Source organism: Patella vulgata, chromosome 2 (assembly GCF_932274485.2).
Source record: "Patella vulgata chromosome 2, xgPatVulg1.2, whole genome shotgun sequence".
NCBI lineage: Eukaryota > Metazoa > Mollusca > Gastropoda > Patellidae > Patella > Patella vulgata.
In genome coordinates this window covers 30,805,429-30,824,290 of record NC_065880.2, presented here as the reverse complement: position 1 = coordinate 30,824,290, position 18,862 = coordinate 30,805,429, and the positions used below count along the sequence as shown (strand labels likewise).

The window sequence follows — 18,862 nt, the reverse complement described above, 5'->3', positions numbered from 1 at the left end:
CCCCCCCTTTTCAAAATTCCTAGATCCGCCCCTGCGACCAGCTGTAACTACAGTTTGTATGAAATGTACTAAGTCTTGAATTTGACGACTTGGTTGAAATAAAACTGTCGATCCAAAGATACACATTCTCCCGACCCAAAATATTTAGCAAAATCTAGCCGAAAATGTAAATGCAAACCCTTTTCATCACTTTAACAAAATAACAGCGGTTCGCTCTTATTTAAAAATAAACGATTCAACGCCAATTCAGGCGCGGGTCGAGATAAACCTCGGGGCTGACAGGTAAGGTTTTGACTAGTCGTTCAGATGGGTCAAACAACGAACCGTGAACATTGACAGTAGGAACTCGATGACTTGTAGTCGGAAACGCCGCTGTCCTGGCAAATTCGTTCGTCACCCACCAGACTTGCAGTGGTGTGGTGACTTGGGGTGTTATTTTTAGCAGACGTTGTTGGCTTTAATTTTCAGCAGGGGCATCGAAATCGCCAAACTATAGAGCGATAGATATTTACGAAGCTGTGTGACTCGCTATAATATTAGTCATGATGACTTTATTTTCAGAAGGGGCCCCGAAGTCACTGCAGACTTTTCTCAGAAAATTGGCTCAGAATGTGTTGAATTACTTCCACTGAAACTAGAGCCGTTAAAATTTTTAACAGAAAATAATTTTAAAATCGCAACAATATGCCACTGGGGTGGTTACAACGCTCCACGGACGCCCAGCTGGTTTACTCGCGACCTATATGGTCGCTCGTCAATGTGGCCTGCGATTCTGCGGATCGAACGACCCCCACGGCGACGACATTACAAAAGCTCGTACCCTTGCTGTGACACCCGGGGGTTGGGATGGCCCAGTGGTCTAAAGTGTCGATGGCCGGTCACCTCTAGCTTGCGGTCTTGGTTTCGATCTCTGGTGTGAGCGCATGGAGATAGGGGCGCCTTCTTAACCGCATGTTTACTCCGGGTACTCCGGTTTCCACCCACAGGAAAGACCCCTGCGCGTGCGCTAAGATAATAAAAAAGAAAATAAGACAACTTGTCTGCGATATCACCCTCGATGGAAGCGGACGTTAAACACTAAGAACAACAACTGTGACCCCCCCCCCCCCAAAAAAAAAGGAAACCAACCGTGTGTCAGTATTAAAATTACCATGAAGTTGACGAGACGTTAAAATTTGTTCATTTCCTATCGAATATTTTAATGCGACCGGCCAGGTTAAAAGCTTGATGTTTTCATCTTTTGATGTCAATTCAAACAGTGTCAGTATAAACAAATAATTTTGAAATTTTGTTCCCCATTAATAAATCGTCAATATTACCCTTTATATTAATAGCTTTGTTTTATTTTATATATAATGGCTTACAACAATTGTATCTACGAAAAGAAAATAATTAGATTTCTTTGTTCATTTGGGTCCTGCTTAGGATATAAATTTACCTGCATAATATGGTCATTTGAAACGAATATGTTGAATATTTTACTCCCAAAAAAAATATGTCATGTTATTCTTAAAATAGACATATCCATGATAACCATTTTAAAATGTACAAAGCTGAAATCTAAAACTTTCTGATTTAGAAAAAGGAGAAGTTTATTCGTGTCCATGAATACAAATTAGCGCGCCATTATGTCCCCTCGCGATTACTCATCGGGGATGTTTGGCGGTAAAATGCAAGTAGGTCATCAACGAGCTTTGTTGTTTACATATGTATCGGTTATCCGGGGGTAATATAACGATGAATATGGTGCAATATCCGATCGACTGGTTAATATTGGGAGCATGGTATAGTGAATAATTCATGGTAAATTATCGAGCCATTGTGGACGAGTCCATTAATTATTAATAGGTATATTAGTTGAATTCTACTCTAATTATAAGGTCACGATATTTCTATTGTTGCAAAATGTCCACCAGAAATTGAATTAATATGCGCAGTGTATGATCATTAGCAATAGTTCCATTAACATCCCTCGCTTTATTGAACACACATCAGTTATTATTATTATTATCATTTATAATGACTGAACGGAACGCCATCTATTGGCAGTAGTTGGACTATGGAGATCGGTCGATTCTAATTCAGTCCTAATAGGTAAGTCGCCATTGTCGATTATAAAAAATCAATTACATAGATTTATCTAAAAGATGTTATTATTACATAATCGTGAAGATTAATTAAAACATACGTTTGGGATAAACATTCAAATTTCCTTTCAAGTAATATGGAATGCTAAAGAACGCTCTGTCTCGACTCTTTAAACTGCTTCTGTCGTTTAGAAGCTGACAGCGTGCTGTGAGCGTGCGTTTACATGACAACCAGAGTATTACTGCCATAAAAGGATCGAGGATCGAGAATCGGGCTAGGTCTTTTATAGTTCTATGTTTTTATTGTAGTATTTTGGAATATATGGGTAGATAATTTGTGAAAGATGAGAGGGGAAATGTTTTTGTGGGGTATTGTCCTGGTTGTTGTCGCTGTGTCGTCTGCTACAGAAGCGAAACCATCTCAACACAAAGAACAGGTAAGCGTCTTACCCAGTGTATTATGGTTATCTTGCGGTTAGCCATTTTATCTTGGTGCAAATAATACACAAAATGCTTTAATAGTAATAATGTCATGATAGGAAATAACACTTTGTATTTTATATCGATGAAGAATAAAATAGTTATGTTTATTGTCATATTTTTTGCTCATTTAAACAAGGGCAGAGCCACTTTTTAGTAGTAATAGTAAATTACATTATGTTATTTTACATTCAGATGTGTTATATTCAGGCATTGATTTAGACATTGGGTTTGGGGTTGGGTGTGGGGGGTCTCCAGGCTTGAGGAACCATCAATAGAAATTATATTACATGACAAATACAAAATGAATAAATGTTTTTATTCTGCTCAATTTTAAGAATAACATTAAAGTGAAGAAGCTGCTGCTTGAATAGTGGAACTGCAAAACCTCAGATGTTTTTTTGCACACCCTATCATTCTATTTTCTGACGCTTGCACACACATTTGTTTTAATGATAAATTTTATAATTATTTATTAATGAATTCTGTGGGCCCCCTTTCGTATTATAAATCCTGCCCAGGGAGCCACTGTTGCTCAGTGAGTAAGATGCTGGCTAGCTAGACTGGAGGTCCTGTACGTGTCCGATCCTGGTGTTGGCTGGGAAGTTCATCAGGATTTTTCAGAGGGGTGCCCCCTGTCAATACTAATCCTGCTATACTAATGATTTTTGTTTGACAGCAGAGTATTACAATCAAAGGGCTTTGGACTTTGGGAAGTATAACATTCAGAGGGAACTGATCAGTAGGCCTACTATACATGTACATGTACCTCTTGTATTGTTGACTAAACAGTATTCAATTCATATATTTTTGGCAAGGCATTGTTACACCTCTATATTATTGTCAAGGCAGCATTTGTGTAAGGTTTCCTTAGATCCAGATATTATAGATTCCGCCATATTAAATCTGCATATATTTTTGACTGGACAGTATCATTCTTTAATGCAAAATTTATTTTGGCATGTTGGGGCTTTAATATGACAATATTTTATAGGTCCACATACATTGATATGACACATGATAGATGTATAAACCTAGAGATAATATGACCAGTTTATGATCAATATATATGCAAAGGGCTCAGGTGTTATGAAGTTTTAATTTATTGAGGTCATTTAGGTAATGAAATATAACCAGTGGTTGTGTATATCAACTCTAGTTATTGGACAATTAGCAAATACAAACCAGTTTTGATTAAGCACAATGTTAACGTACCATTTAATAAGATTGGGGGCCTTATTCATGGACACTTAAACTAAATTATTTTGAGGATGCAATCTTTTTATTGGTTGAGAGTTAAAATTTGAGTATAAAGTAATTCAGTATTAGTCAATGAAAAGGCTACTTCTTAGAATATTTTAGTTTAAATTTTCATGAGTATAAATAGAGGATATTTGTCGTTTTAGAGTGAATAACATATTTTATTTCATCGAGAAGCAAGAAAACTTATATTTTCACGAATGCGTAGCATGAGTGAAAATATAAACGTTTTCTTGCTTAGAGATGAAATACAATATGTTATTCACGACAAAACGACAAATGTTCTATTTATTTAATGATTTTACAATCATTTTAGGTAAAAACAACATGGACTACTTTGTCCGCTTCTAGCCAGTGGAATAACACTTTTATTTCACTGATAAAACGCGGTATTCCACTACTGATCATAAAATAAAGTGTTTTCTTGGTAAAAATGCTTATACTGTCATTATAATGTGTAAATCTGTGATAAAAAACAATATTAATATGTTCCTTTGAATACCCACTATTAATGTGTTCATTTGAATACCCAATACTAATGTGTTTATTTGAATACCCAATACTATAATATGTTCACTTGAATACCCAATATTATTATTTTCATTTTTACGCAACATTTATGTATTCACCCAATATATTAATGTGTTTATTTGAATACCTGTATGTGTGCTTAGTTTATTCCGTTGAATATGGAATGTATAAGTGTGACCCTCTACATATGATAAACTATTTAGTGACGAGGTAAAGACAGATCATGTTGAATTTAACTGTAAATACCTGTGTCAATAGATCACCATGTAAACATGTTAACTGTTTGATTGTTTATTAGCTATGTTGACATGTGTAAATTTATTTCATATATTTACTATACTTAACATATTCAACATTACCTCAGTGAAAGTCATTTGAACTAATACAACTGTTATTCAGCGAAAATATTGCCGAAACATTTTGCCATGGTAGTGGTTAACAGTTGTATATTTTCTGTGGTTCAAAAAAATATTTGTTGTTACAATATGTAACTCACAAGTCTTGGATTTTTGATGACAATTATCAGACATTAAATTTTATTGAAGATTTTTTTTTTTTTGATGCCAATTATTTTGGCTCATCAGTAACCAGGGGCATGTTCAATAAACAAAGGTGAACATTCCTTATGCTAGGTTCCCAGTGTCGTGCGATGTATTACGATAGGATTGATCCCATTGAGTACACAATCTGGTCCGTGCAGATACGTTGGGGTACATTTCGATATATTCAACATATTACCCCAACGTATTGCTACGACTAACCACAATATATTGTAATACCTGATAGGATCACCATAATTACTGCACAATTAAAACCACAATTTCAATCGTAGCGTTATAATTGTAATAGTGGGAACCTAGCATTAGATTTCCCAGTCATTCTTATTCTATGAAAAAAGAGGGTCAACCGTATTCTCATTGGCAGTATCACATAAAAGAACTGCTGACAGTTAGAATTTCCCTCATATCACACTCCATGGTGTATGCCCGTCTTCATTAGCACTGACTTGGGGCAGAAAAGTTGGACATTGAACCATATTCCTTTTCATTTATTTTGTAGAAGTTGCAAATAGTACTTTTTTATCGATACAATATTGTATTTAAATTCACTTGCAATAAATGTTTTGTATAGGGCCTATGTTAATACATGTATAATATTTCTTTAATGATATTAAATATTTTGCGTTTATTTATGGGACTTTATAAAGAAATAAAGTTTTGGGTTATCAGATAATATATTGCAATTCAACAGATGTGTTTATTCATATAACTACTGTGTCAGATTATATATGAATTGTGGTATTTGAACCAGGCTGGTGTCTTTATTTAACTCCAGTCAACAGTAAATTACTGGTACATCTTTCATAAAGAAATATATTATCTATGTCATTTTGTTACAATATAGCTGTTATAATATGTACATCTGCTATATAAATAGGTAAATGTGCATATTGGGTATACACATCTACATCTAGGCATATTGTATATAATATACATCTACTATCTAGGCATATATTCTATATTTTTGGTATATACATCTACTATATCTAAGCATATTGTATATTATATAAATCTACATCTAGACATATTGTATATATTGGGTATATACATCTACATGTACTATCTACACATATTGTATATACATCTAGGATATATATGCTCTTCAAAAAAAGTAGGGGATATTGAAATGCAAATAACTATGCAGGTTGCGATATGATAAATACTCATGGACACTTGACATGCTTTGAGAGTATGTTCACAGATAAAGAATTTATCGCCCCAACAGAACCACTGAGCTGCACATGCGACACACAATAGCGCCATACACGTGGGAGGGGTTCATTGTCAAATTTGACACTTCAAGGAAGGGTTGATGAAAACTGCCACGTGCTGGTTTATCTATCCATGTTAGCATTCCTATCGGTTCTTGCATAAGCTTTACTGTTTAGCGTATCATTGCTTTAGTGTGTTACGTTTATTTTCATTTGGAGACGTGTTCGTCGACGTCAACGTCAACGTCAACTGACAACACTGCAAGAATTGGCCGTGGCACTGCAAGAAGAGTGGGTCAGATTGCCCCAAATCGTGATTGGACGGTTGATTAGGAGCATGCCACGAAGAATTGCTGAATGTCTGAGGATTGGTGGAGCAATTACTCATTATTAAGACAAAAATCAAAAACGTCCATTTTCACTTTTGACGGTGTATCTCTTTGTAAGTGAAATGGGTCCGTCTTATATATGAACTGTTTATGTTCATGTGTAGGCAATAGGCCTGTTATTAACATACACTGGTTACCTCTAATAAAAACAGAAATACATTTCCGCAGTTTTGTATTGTTTCTGAATATCCCCTACTTTTTTTTGAAGAGTATATATGCATATATTGTATATATTGAGATACTAGGGGCGATAACTGAAAAAAAATGTCTATACATGTACATCTACTATCTAGGCATATATTGTATATAATATTAATGGGTATCTACATGTACTATCTACTATCTACACTTAAAATACAGATGTGACGTCATCCTATGATGTTGGTGTACCATTATTTCTAATAATGGTACGGGCAATGTGCCTAGCTTACATTATTTATACTAGTTGAAATATTGGACCCACGTGACGTATTTCATTGAAATGCACATGCTAAATAGTGTCTGTATTTTAAGTTGTTTAATGGTCTCGTGCAAGACATTACGTAATATATAGATATATCAATATATTACTTAATGTCTCGCACTCGACCATTAAACTACACATATTGTATATAATATACATCTACTATCTACGCATATTGTATAATCTGATGTAAAAAAAGAACCTTTCCAGAACCAAGAAGCATATTGTATTTAAAGTCTCTGAATTCCTTTTCTAGTGCCATTGTCCATTTCATGTTGTTATCCAGTACAACTTGCATAAGATAATACATTTTTTGTCGTGCCAGTTGACTATTTTCCTGAAGTTTATATCAGGATGTAATCTAAAACGATATAGTGATGCATCATATTGAAATATTGTGCAAGAAACCAATATAAATGGTGTAGTATATATATATACATGTATATATAAGTAGACTGATTCACCTGTCAGAGTTTCTATAATCAATAAATCTGGTTGATATCTATATCTACTTGTATTTTAGCTCTGATTATTGCACAAATGATTGTGTGTTATAATCAATATTGCATGTTTTAATCTAGTAACATGCAATCAATGATTGACACTGTAACAAGAACACATCATGGATTTTAAAATTGGCCTCTAGAAAAATCGAAAGCAACACATTAATACCTGATCATTCTACGCAGTACATGTAGATCAAAGCGTATGTGTAGCTAGAGGTGATTGTTAGCACAACTTTAAGTCACTCTTTCACCATTAAAGGGTATATGTTACATTATTAGACAAAAATACTGACTGTTATTTAATGTCAAGGGTTTTATTCAGATTCAGTGTGTTATTAGGGCATTTAATCACTGGCTCGCTAGCCTTGAGGTCGCAGGTTCGCTCAAGGTGTTGGCCGAGAGAAAGTTCATCATGATTTTCCCGTGTGGTTTCACCTTGTCAGTGGTGCAGGATTGAGGCCCTGACAAGGACAGCTATCTAGTCATTCAGATGGGACAAAATAAAAACATTACATTTCGTTTAATCTCATCTGTATGTGGGAAATAAGAATTTAGCGACCCAAGCCCTGGCCTTTGAGAAATTAATAGTGAATGTAGAAAGACTGTACTGCACATTATGAAACTCTCATAAGACAAACCTGCGGACAAGATGAACAATATACACTGACATTCTGAGTAAGAACTAACACATGGTATATCAAATCAAGCAAATTGATGCTCTATATGGCTAAACCAGTTTTGCTGGTCACATATGTAATTGAGTAGGTTAGGAAAAAAAAGTCATGATTATTGAGACTAAGGACGGCAGGGGTGATAAGGGTATTCTATAGCCTGAAAGACACTGACATCAGTGTGTCAAATAAGTAAAAACACCATGGACGTAATTAAGTAATCAGAGCTATATGTTAAATCAAGTGCGAGGATCAGTGGCAATCTGTCAGTCTCAATGATAATTGATGATGATGATACAATTATTTATATCAATAATAAATAGGATGCCACTGTATTTATTGTGGTAACCATGGTAATCTAATCAATACCTAATCAATAGATATCAGGTTAACTTACCTAATTATCAAAAAGTACATTGTAATACCAAAATTCTCAGTTAAAAAAACTGGTATCCGGTGTCCCAATAGGAAAAAGTGTATCCTGCCTATTGCAAGATACACATCACTACTTATAGCTTATTGTAGTTAGCAAGGGATTAGCAATCCCTCAAATGACAACAAATGAATGTTAGTGAATTTAATAGGAAGACAAATAGCCCGTTCAGACGCTTATTTTTAAACCAGTTCATAATCGCTGGGGTTTTTAAGACAGCATCGTCTAACTATTCTGACCTCTTCAGTCGGAGGTTAGAGTTAACTACCCATGGGTAGCTTCATATTCTTTATTCGGGTCTCACACGCTTTCGATAACATTGGCACTGTCTGACTCTGATATTTTCACAGGAATGTAACTAACTGCGTACTGCACATGCTCGAAGCAAGCTGGAGCCAGGGTTTTTAAGCCAACCCGTTCAGACGGCTAAGATGAACCAGTTTAAAGTAAAAAACCTTCTCAAAGACAGGTCGCGAGCAGGGTTTTTTAAACTGGTTTATTTACCCCACATTTGCGTTCAGGCGCTTAAGTTAAACTGGTTTAACAATCCCCAGGGTTTTTAAACCAGTTCAACTTAAGCGTCTGAACGGGCTAAAAGTATTAAATAACTAAATGTGGGCACCAATGTGGCTATTTGGGATTTATATATTGAGAATGTGGCTATTCAGTTGTATGTTGATTTTAATTTGCTAGACTTTGAATGTTTATTCTTTATTTAATTTCAACGCCTCAATTGAGTTATTATTCTTTGTTTAAATTTCGCTGTTCATTTTATTTGCATTTATTGACATTTAAACTATTTTGAGATTAGACAACCACTTTCGTATGGATCAATTAACATATCGATTCCAGAATCTAACTGCAAGTTTTCTTGACATTTGATTGGCATACGGGAGATAAGAATAGTCTAGTGGCGTCATTGGAATAGATGTAGTCTCATAATGAATTTCAAAACAAAAGACAAAAGACATCCACATCTAACCAAGGCAAAAGTTTAAACACTTAGGCATAGGTTGCAGGGGCATAATAAAATCAAGGTTCAGAGAAATGAAATGAATTTCAACATCCTATTTTTCTTCGCTAACCGGACTAGTAAAGACAGTTGTACCCAAGCAGTGTGCTTTCAGAGAATGCTACCAATGGTATAGATTTGTTTTGACTGTTGTTGTATTACTTTCAAGCATGGCTTATCCTTCAAATTAAATTTCTTTCATTTCGGCCTGGTTTTGAAGGTAAAAGAATTACTTTCAAGTGCAGACCAATTCCTTGCTGGGATGATGGTCAAAACATAGGATGTAATTCTCAGATCCTTTAAGGATTAGCCATCTACTGATGTTTAGCGGGGAATCACTGGATTATTTCCAAGCAGACAGAACATGGAGTGCGATAAAATGTTGCCTGGTTTTGATGTCCATTTATAGGTCTCGACTCTCGACAACTGGCTCGTAAAAAAAATAGCTATAAGGTAGTTATTGATTTTAGTAAAAGAGTTACATAATGGAAACAGGAAATAGAATCGTGTCTTTCACACGTTGAAAATAATTAAATTTACATCAAGGGTAGTCTTGAACAAAAGATGTGATTAATTTTATCAGTCTTTCTTGCATTGATCAACAGTCTGGATAATCTAGTATCAATATAAAATGTTTTATTGAAGTCTATAAATTACGCAAAATTCAATTCCGACCCTTGTCTAGAGTAGAGTTAAAGGAACACAGTTTCTTATTATCATTGGTAAACTGCATGGCCTTATGTCCTTATTTCAGAATTCCTAAAAAGAAAATTTGAAATCAGTATATCAGTGTTTTAATGAAATTGCTTTCATTTAAATCATGACACATACTCACAATGTTAAACCTTAAATATACACGCGAATTGGGAATATTGAACATCAATTTAGAAAGTTTGTGCATAGATAAAAAATTTGTTAAATGTTGCCTATTTTCTTCTTCTCTAGATCATCATTTGCATTCTTAGAAAATATCTAACTCTTCACTGCTGAAAGGGGCATTATGGTAGATTAGATAAAGAGTTGACAGTTCTCCCTATAATAGTTCAAAAATAGATAACGTAAATAGAATATGCTGAAAATTTCAGTCAAATTGCTCCACTCTGAACCATATTAGCTTTTGAATTTTAGGCTAGCCTCAATCATCACTACTAAAAGCTGGTACAATAAATAACAAAGTCTCGTCTCAATTATACATTTCTACGTTTAATTATTTTTCAAAAACTGTATTCCAATTTGCTAAACATCGCATTCTAGCGATAGTATCGAGCGAGCGTTGATTATGGTCTGGATAAGTTAATTAATGTCTAATTATTTAGATAACATTTCAGGAGTAAAAAAAGACCCGCAATAGCGAGATTTAGTTCTTGTATAATGTATGTTTAATTGTCCATTCTAAAATGTACTCAAATTGATTATTCAGAATATAACAAAGAAAACATAAGAGTAAAAATATCAACGTCATGTAGATGTTATTCTCTCGAATTGGATACAGTTGGATTTAAAAGAGGCTCATCACAAAATGTTCATGAAGATTGTAGGTGTCAGTGGATTTCTTTCACCATTATTCCTGTTTATTGACAAATGTTCAATTCATCATATTTTTGTAAAACGAAAATGAACCATGTTTGGATTGATATTTATTTTGGAGATCCAACTTTCATAAATTAGAGACAAACTAGAGTGTAAAATTATTTGTATAAATGATTCTTTTATCTTTGATCAGGATTATTAATTTACGGCTACATATTTTGAGAACATAAGAAAAGATTTGAAATTAGAGAAATAAGTTTTTGCCTTTTATCCCTTGGTTATTGGCATGCTAGTAAAAATAAACTTTGACAGATTGGATTTGCTTAAAGTAGGCAGAAATGATGCTGTCCTGCAAATTCTCCTCAATAACATTGTCAACTTGACCAAAGTTTTGTGTTAACGAGGTGTTTAACTCCATTCCGTGTTTATATCCACACTTTCAAATATCACATTAAAAAAAATCAGTTGTCAATCCACACTTTCAAATATCGCATAAAAAAAATTATTTGTCAATCCACACTTTCAAATATTTCATTAAAAAATTTTTTTAGCAGTTGTCAATGTTCCGCCACGCTGTCATATTAAATGAAAATTTTACAGGACCATGAAATATCATTGCAACAATATTAATATTATTCCTCTGTTAAAATTAGTTTTGTGAATGAGAAACAAAAACTAGACAATCAATTTTCTGCAGCATAGTCGTAATCTATAAAATTAACGTTAGGCTTATAGCTGCTGTTCTATATTATGGGTTTCAACTGTTGGAATTTATCGATATTCAGCTGAATAACAATATCTGTAATCTCCATGGAGTCGTGTGATGGGATGAAATACGACATGATCGAAGGTTAAGTGAAGATGTGGGTTATATGATTGTTACCTTATTCTCTAGAGAGTTCCTTTTGTACGCAATATGGCTGTATGTTTTGATTTGAAGTGTGCGGGTCACCATGCCATATATGTCAATATTCTTGCTGTTCTATGGAATAAAGGAGTTGTTTTTATTAAATTACTTTCATTCCCAGGAGAAAATATTTCTTTTGTTACAGTTATTTATATATTTTGCCAATATTACCAAAACGGTAGACATATCTTTTGTTTAGATTTCTTATAATAAATATTAACATATTCCAGCCATAGTGTCATACACAGGACTTTCAAAAGAGCAGTGATGTGACACAACATTTACTCAAATTGATATTAAGTGTAGGTTGAGTGTATAAGAAGTTATAAAAGAGTAAGCACACCCTGTCGTGTGTACGATGCCTGTTAGTATATATAATTAAAACTAATTGGAGCATTGAATCGGACCTGGATTTCTCTTGTTTTTCTTGTTTTATTCATGTTAAGAACAGCTGTCTAGTCGTTCGGATGGCATGGAAAACCAATTGTGCCGTGTACACATTGGAGTGCATGTAAAAGATTCTCTGACAGTTAGAATTCGATATAAGAGTAGGCCGTAGTGCCGCTGTCCGGGCAAAATTTCCCTAATAGCACACTGTATGGATTATGCCTGTCTTCATTAGCCCAGTTCGGAGCAGAACATTACACATTAAACCCCATTTCATTTCATTTCAATTTGTTCATGTTACCCCAATCTGACGGAAATACAGATCTATATGATAGACGTCAAAACAAAATAGGATCTCTGTATCAGATTGATTACATTCAGAATTTTTTAGAATTTTAAAGTTTATAAACAGCTGAGGTCATCACTCAGAAATAAAACTAGGATGTACCTTCTAAATGACAATGTACAGTTATTTGCATAGTGATCTTAAACAAAGCTTATTCAGATGATGTTGCAGAAAAGTAGAATAATAAACCCTGTTCAGTTTTATTTCTTCACATAATCATATTGTGAATTAAACATACATTATGCAAGAGCTAAATCTGCTTATTGCAGGTCTTTCTGTGGGCCTGAAATGTTATATAAACTATTAATTAGACATTAATTAACTTATCCAAACAATAATGCCATCTTATGTGTCAGATTTTCACTGGATTGGAATCCAATCTGCTGCTCAACGCATCATGGGTGATTAAATCCAAAAATGGATAATCAAGACTATGTTTTTGTCATAACGACTTTAGTAATGATGATCGACGCTAGGCTTAAAATTCAAAAACTAATTTCTCGGTTCATAGTAAAGCAATTTGACTGAAATTTTCAACATCTTCTATTTATGTTATCTATTTTTGTAAATATTATAGCGAGAACAGTCAACTCTTTATCTAATTTCCCATAATGTATCTTTAATAAAAACTAATTTCCTGGTTCATAGTAAAGCAATTTGACTGAAATTTTCAACATCTTCTATTTATATCTATTTTTTAACTATTATAGCGAGAACAGTTAACTCTTTATCTAATTTCCCATAATGTATCTTTAATACAAGCCATCCATAGTGAAACATGAATGTTCAGCGCTATAGAAAACGATTATTATTATTTATTATTATTATATATGTAGTTGCAGAGTTTAAATAGGTTATTTTGCGACTAACATAAGATATATTTTTATTTAAGTAAATCATTTGCAATTAGGGGTCGTTAAAGATGGGGGTACCTGCATGCATAGATAACAGGACTGATGATCTACATCAATCTGTTTGGCCACTCGGCCAGCCAACCCTCTTTGCAAAGTTGGTCTTGTCTGGTCTGGAAAATATTTAAGTTGGTGAGCTGTGGGCCCCTTACTAGTTTGGGGAAATTGGTCAAATGTGCCAAAAACCAGCCCTGTTCTGGAGGAACACCTTGAATTTTGTATGTCACTTCAGGTTTTCTTAATTTGACTCAGTGACTATGAGCACTGGATCAATCCCAGTGTTTGCCAAGAAGGTTCCAAAAGATTTCTCAATGTAGTTTCCCCTTGTCAGTGGTGCACAAACTGGGATGGAAAGCCGAGATCCAGTGTAAAAAAATCTTGACATTTGCAATTTGACTAAGATTATGCAGAAATGCAGCTGCTTCAGCAAAATTTCACCCATAACACAATGTACATGTTTTGAAGTATGTCCCTCAGTTAGTGCAGAAAAGTAGGACATTTAACCCCATTTCATCTTGATTTGTTGTGTCCTGTAATCTAATTCAGAGACGAAGAAAATCTGATCCTGAAGGGAATTAGAACTTACTCAGTAACTAAATTATATCGCATCAAAGGAACAGATTTAAGTGACCATATAATGAGACATGATTCTATAGAATTAAGTGACCCCTAGGAAACAGGAAGTAGAAATAATGACAGTAATTGTGGGTAATTGTAGTCATGTAATGCTTGCATTGTTCATCTATCTGTGGTTAATATTAAATTAAAATGGAGAAAGTATTGAGCTGAGAGCAGTAAGAGATTGTATTACACTGTCAACATAAAACTCATTTTATTGTCATTCTAAATTAAATGGAATCAAACTGAATAAAATGTTTGTTATTATCTAGGTCATTCTAAGTTATAATTGATTTTTTATTCAGCCTTATTTTTTATTAAGCCTTATTTTTCATCTAAGAACTGACTAAATGTTAAAGTTTAATACAGTGGCTAGAATTCCTTCTACAATATTTCACAGCAGTAGGAAAATAAATTCTTTCAATCAAAAATAATAAAAAAATAAAATGTCAGTGACTATGTCTGGCCTCCCTTATCAGCCCATGGCCAGGCCTTCAAAATACTTGATCTCCATCCACTGGTGTCTGTAGCTCTTCAAAAAACATATGTCTTTCCTCCATCAGCTCATGACTGGGCCTAGATACATGTCTTGTCTCCATCAACTAATGACTGGTTCTTCAAGATACATGTCTTGTCTCCATCAGCTAATGACTGGTTCTTCAAGATACACATCTTTTCTCCATCAACTCAAGGTCTTACACGATACAGTCTTGTCTCCATCAACTTATAACTGACCCACAAAGACACACAATGTATTTTTTCCATCAACTCATGCCTGATCCTACAATATACATGATGAAATAAATAACATACAAACATGAAGCGTTCTTTTTACTAAACCAGGATAAAAACCTTGACATTTTGGTGGTAAAACAGACAGTTTCAGTTTGAAAGTACCAACAAATGTTGATTTTATATTTCAATGAATTTCAAGCAATATTCCACTTATTTTTTTTTTACAAAATGAATATATATAATCATGTATTTCAGAATGGGTTTGAAAAAGAAGCCTCATGCAGATAGCGTATAGATGTAAATGTTGTCAGTTGTTCGTCTGATCAATAAATAAGATATTTATTCATTATAAAGATTTAGATATCTGACTGGTACATGCAGACAAGAGGGCATTACAACCAGACATGATCACATGTAAATCTAAATTCAGATGGATACAGAGAATAGGGCTGTAGGGTCATTTCAACCAACACCTCAAAATATTGTACATTTGAGAAATGATTTTCAAAATGTGCAAACACTGTACATTTCAACCAAATCCTCATAATATTGCACTGTTGAGAAATGTCTGTCAAAATGGGCAAACACTGTATTTGAAGAAGTACCACATAGATTTATTTATTAATTAACCAGTTTTTTACTACAAAAAATATCTGTTACCTGTCATTTAAGGCACAGAACGTGCAGTACCAACGTATTGTAATTGTCATAAATGAAAATTTCGTCAATAGCATTTCATGCTGTGTCAAAACTAATCTTCCAAAGGATCAAAGTCATTGAACAATGACTTTTGACTTTTAACCCCTTTAAATGCTTCATTGTGACTCACTTTTACCACAATTTTCAGGAAAAAAACCTAATTAAATATCGATATTGCTATATTCACGTACATATTGCTATTAACCCCAGAAAATGGTTCATTGTGACTCAATAATAGCACAATTTTACTTTGTGTATTTCAGGGACAAAAAACTATGCAAATTTACAAATATTATATTAAATATTGATAATGCTATATTTACACGAATATTGCTATGTAATTAACAGTAAAATCTAAAATGTTATTCTTATTAGTAGGAACTTTGATCAGACATGTGACCTTTGACATTTAACTTCTCAGCAGGAGACATTTACAATGATATAAATGATGATTGCCTGAAGTCATGAATAAAGACAGGAACTAGCGATGATTTATGTTTGGACTGTGAATAGGAGTTGATGATTATCAACATGTAAATTGTGCAGATTAGTGGTTAGAGTACTTAGACGTTGTGATGATATGATATCACATGTATTTATTGCAGTGTTGATATCCAATATATATAGAATATATGATAGAACATTTTATCTTATGACAATTCAGAAATACATTTTATACTTTTATGTTTTATAGTAGATAATGTTTGTAAAGTTGAGAGGGAATCAGTGCACCATATCATAATGTACACAATGTAATAAATGGCACCTACAATAATACCCCAACCTTCACCCCTAGGATCTAGACATTTGATGCAGTAACCTTTCAGATGCGTTAGAAAGGTGACTATATGGGAGACCTTAACCCTTTCACTGCGTATACCCGGTAGTACCGGGTATTATAAAATGTCGGTAAAATTACCGTGTACTCAGTAAAGCCCTCGCTAAAATTAGTACCGTAACTGCAAGTGCCATCTATTGTATTTTCTATACACTAGAACATATTTCCACGTGTTTCAAAGCAGCAAACCGTAAAATGGCGGAGTGCATTGTGACAACGTAGACGATGCACTCTCGACGAAGTCGTGAATGACGTCTTGCTGACCAACATGTGGACAATTTCGAGGCGGGTGATACACATAATTCGTTTCCAGTTACTTGATAATGATAGTAGTCAGGACAGTGATTGGTATTATGAAGTGTGTGATTTGTTGCGCGACGTTCCGCCCATGGCTAGCTATGTCTCCCGTGCATGATGAACAAGCCCAATGTGAACACGATAGCCCTGTGTCTGCAGTAGATTCTGACAATAATTCTGATGTTGATAATAATGCTGGCCTGCTGGATCGTAAAATACGTAGGTAATTCCTGATTCCCGAACGTGTAGATCTATTGACTGACTATATTGATAATGATATGGGACTTGGGGATGAAAGTGAAAGTAAAAACAAGGTATTGCAATCCGCACGTGGTCATGGCAGCGGGAGACGTGATGCGCGTGTTCGCGGCGGCATTGCTCATGGCTGCTATTGATATTTTTGTTCATTTTATATATCTTTATCAAAATCCAGTAAAAAAAACAATATCTTTTAAGTATTTCATAGAGAAAAATTCGTTTTCGTGTGAAATGAGAAATCCAAAATGGCCGCCATGACGTCACGTGACTACATTATTATGCAAATTTCCAAAATTCTATTTTTTCCTCTTAGCCCAACCTCATGCCCATCCCAACAGACAAAAAGATTTTTCATAAAAGCTTCCATAAGTACTGCTTGGCATTCAGTTCCAACCTCCCTTTTTCCTCAAAAAAGGGTCTAGCACAGGCAGTGGATTTACGTCTAGCATTGAAAGGGTTAATACAAAGATCCTACTTAAGAATTAGTATGAATCAAATTCACAGACAGTTTTCTATATTTCTGAATCACGAAAAAAAAATAATTTGTTCAGCAATGGAAAATTATCACTATTTATTAATTTCAACAATTAATTGATAGACTTATGTGAAGGCTAGGCCCTAAAAGGTAAGATGACACAGCTCCAAGAAAAAACAGAGAGAGAGAGAAATGGGGATTAACATCCATTCAACACAAACTAGGTCATTTCGGGACTAGCATATGGTTCAATCTTATTTAAATCATTTGCTTGTGCGTATGGGTCATTAGCAGTGGGAGGAAACCGGAGGACCCAGAGAAAACCCATGAGTTTGGACAGGCGACCCTACTTCTTGTCACATACTACTGGGGAATCGAAACCACACCAGTTGATTTAATGACAGACCTTATGATTCAACGCACGTGCTGTAACCATTCGGCCATCCAACCCCAAAAGAAAACACTAGAGAATTCTTTACTAAACACACCCAATAACTGACTAACTGGTAATTAACGAAATAGTGCTCATATTAGACTATTTAAAGTGGATGCCTGTATCATTTTTGTTATATTTTTCTCCCTTTCAGCTTATTTGGGGGTCACAGGCAAGGGTGGTACCTTGAAGGTTGACGTTCGGATGGAACTAAAGCATTTTAGTTACCATGATATATTGTTTGTATAGATGATAGATTTATAGGATTATTGCCCTACATAGGTGATCCATGGTGATATATAGATCAGAATGAGTGAGCCAGGGGGGACCTTTCTACAAACTGTCATTAGGAGATCAACTTTAGATCACATTCCTAGGGACAGACCTTATATTTACCTGTATTTGGAGATGTGTTTATGTCAATTCGACCATATCCATATTGGAGCTTATCTACTATTTTAAGCATTTAATTGAACCAAGATTTGTTAACAGTAATTGTGTGCGGCTCTGTATGTTGATTATTGTTAACCAATAATCCTGTTTTAATTAATTCATCGACGAACATTCAGGAAATTATAAAAGAAATCCACTTGTACAATATACTTCAGCGCCTAATTAATATGTATTGGAATGTCTATGAATAATGTCTGCTTGATCAAACTATTTGTCTATTTAATTCTTTAAGCTAGTCTATAATCCTTCAGTTTTGTACTTTCATTGGTCTTAAGGTCTTAATGTATCTGAATAATCTGGTCGATTTTGCTGACATTTAGTGCTGACATGACATTCACTCCATCACCATTTCCTTGCAGCCATTATTCATCA

At 34.3% G+C, this 18,862-nt stretch overlaps 1 protein-coding gene across 2 annotated transcripts in view; it reads left to right on the top strand.

Annotated features, from left to right (window-relative positions):
• The first annotated feature begins 1,745 nt into the window (after nucleotides 1-1,745).
• LOC126811073 (follistatin-related protein 5) overlaps nucleotides 1,746-18,862 on the top strand; it is a 65,943-nt gene continuing 48,826 nt past the window's right edge. The window contains exons 1-2 of one of the 2 annotated variants that reach the window (XM_050536545.2): nucleotides 1,746-1,848; nucleotides 2,397-2,524. In XM_050536545.2, coding sequence (XP_050392502.2) covers nucleotides 2,432-2,524 — 93 coding nt within the window. In that variant the 5' untranslated portion in view covers nucleotides 1,746-1,848; nucleotides 2,397-2,431. Of the gene's footprint in view, nucleotides 1,849-2,004; nucleotides 2,095-2,396; nucleotides 2,525-18,862 lie in introns of those variants that run through there. The other variant, XM_050536544.2, reaches the window with a different exon arrangement.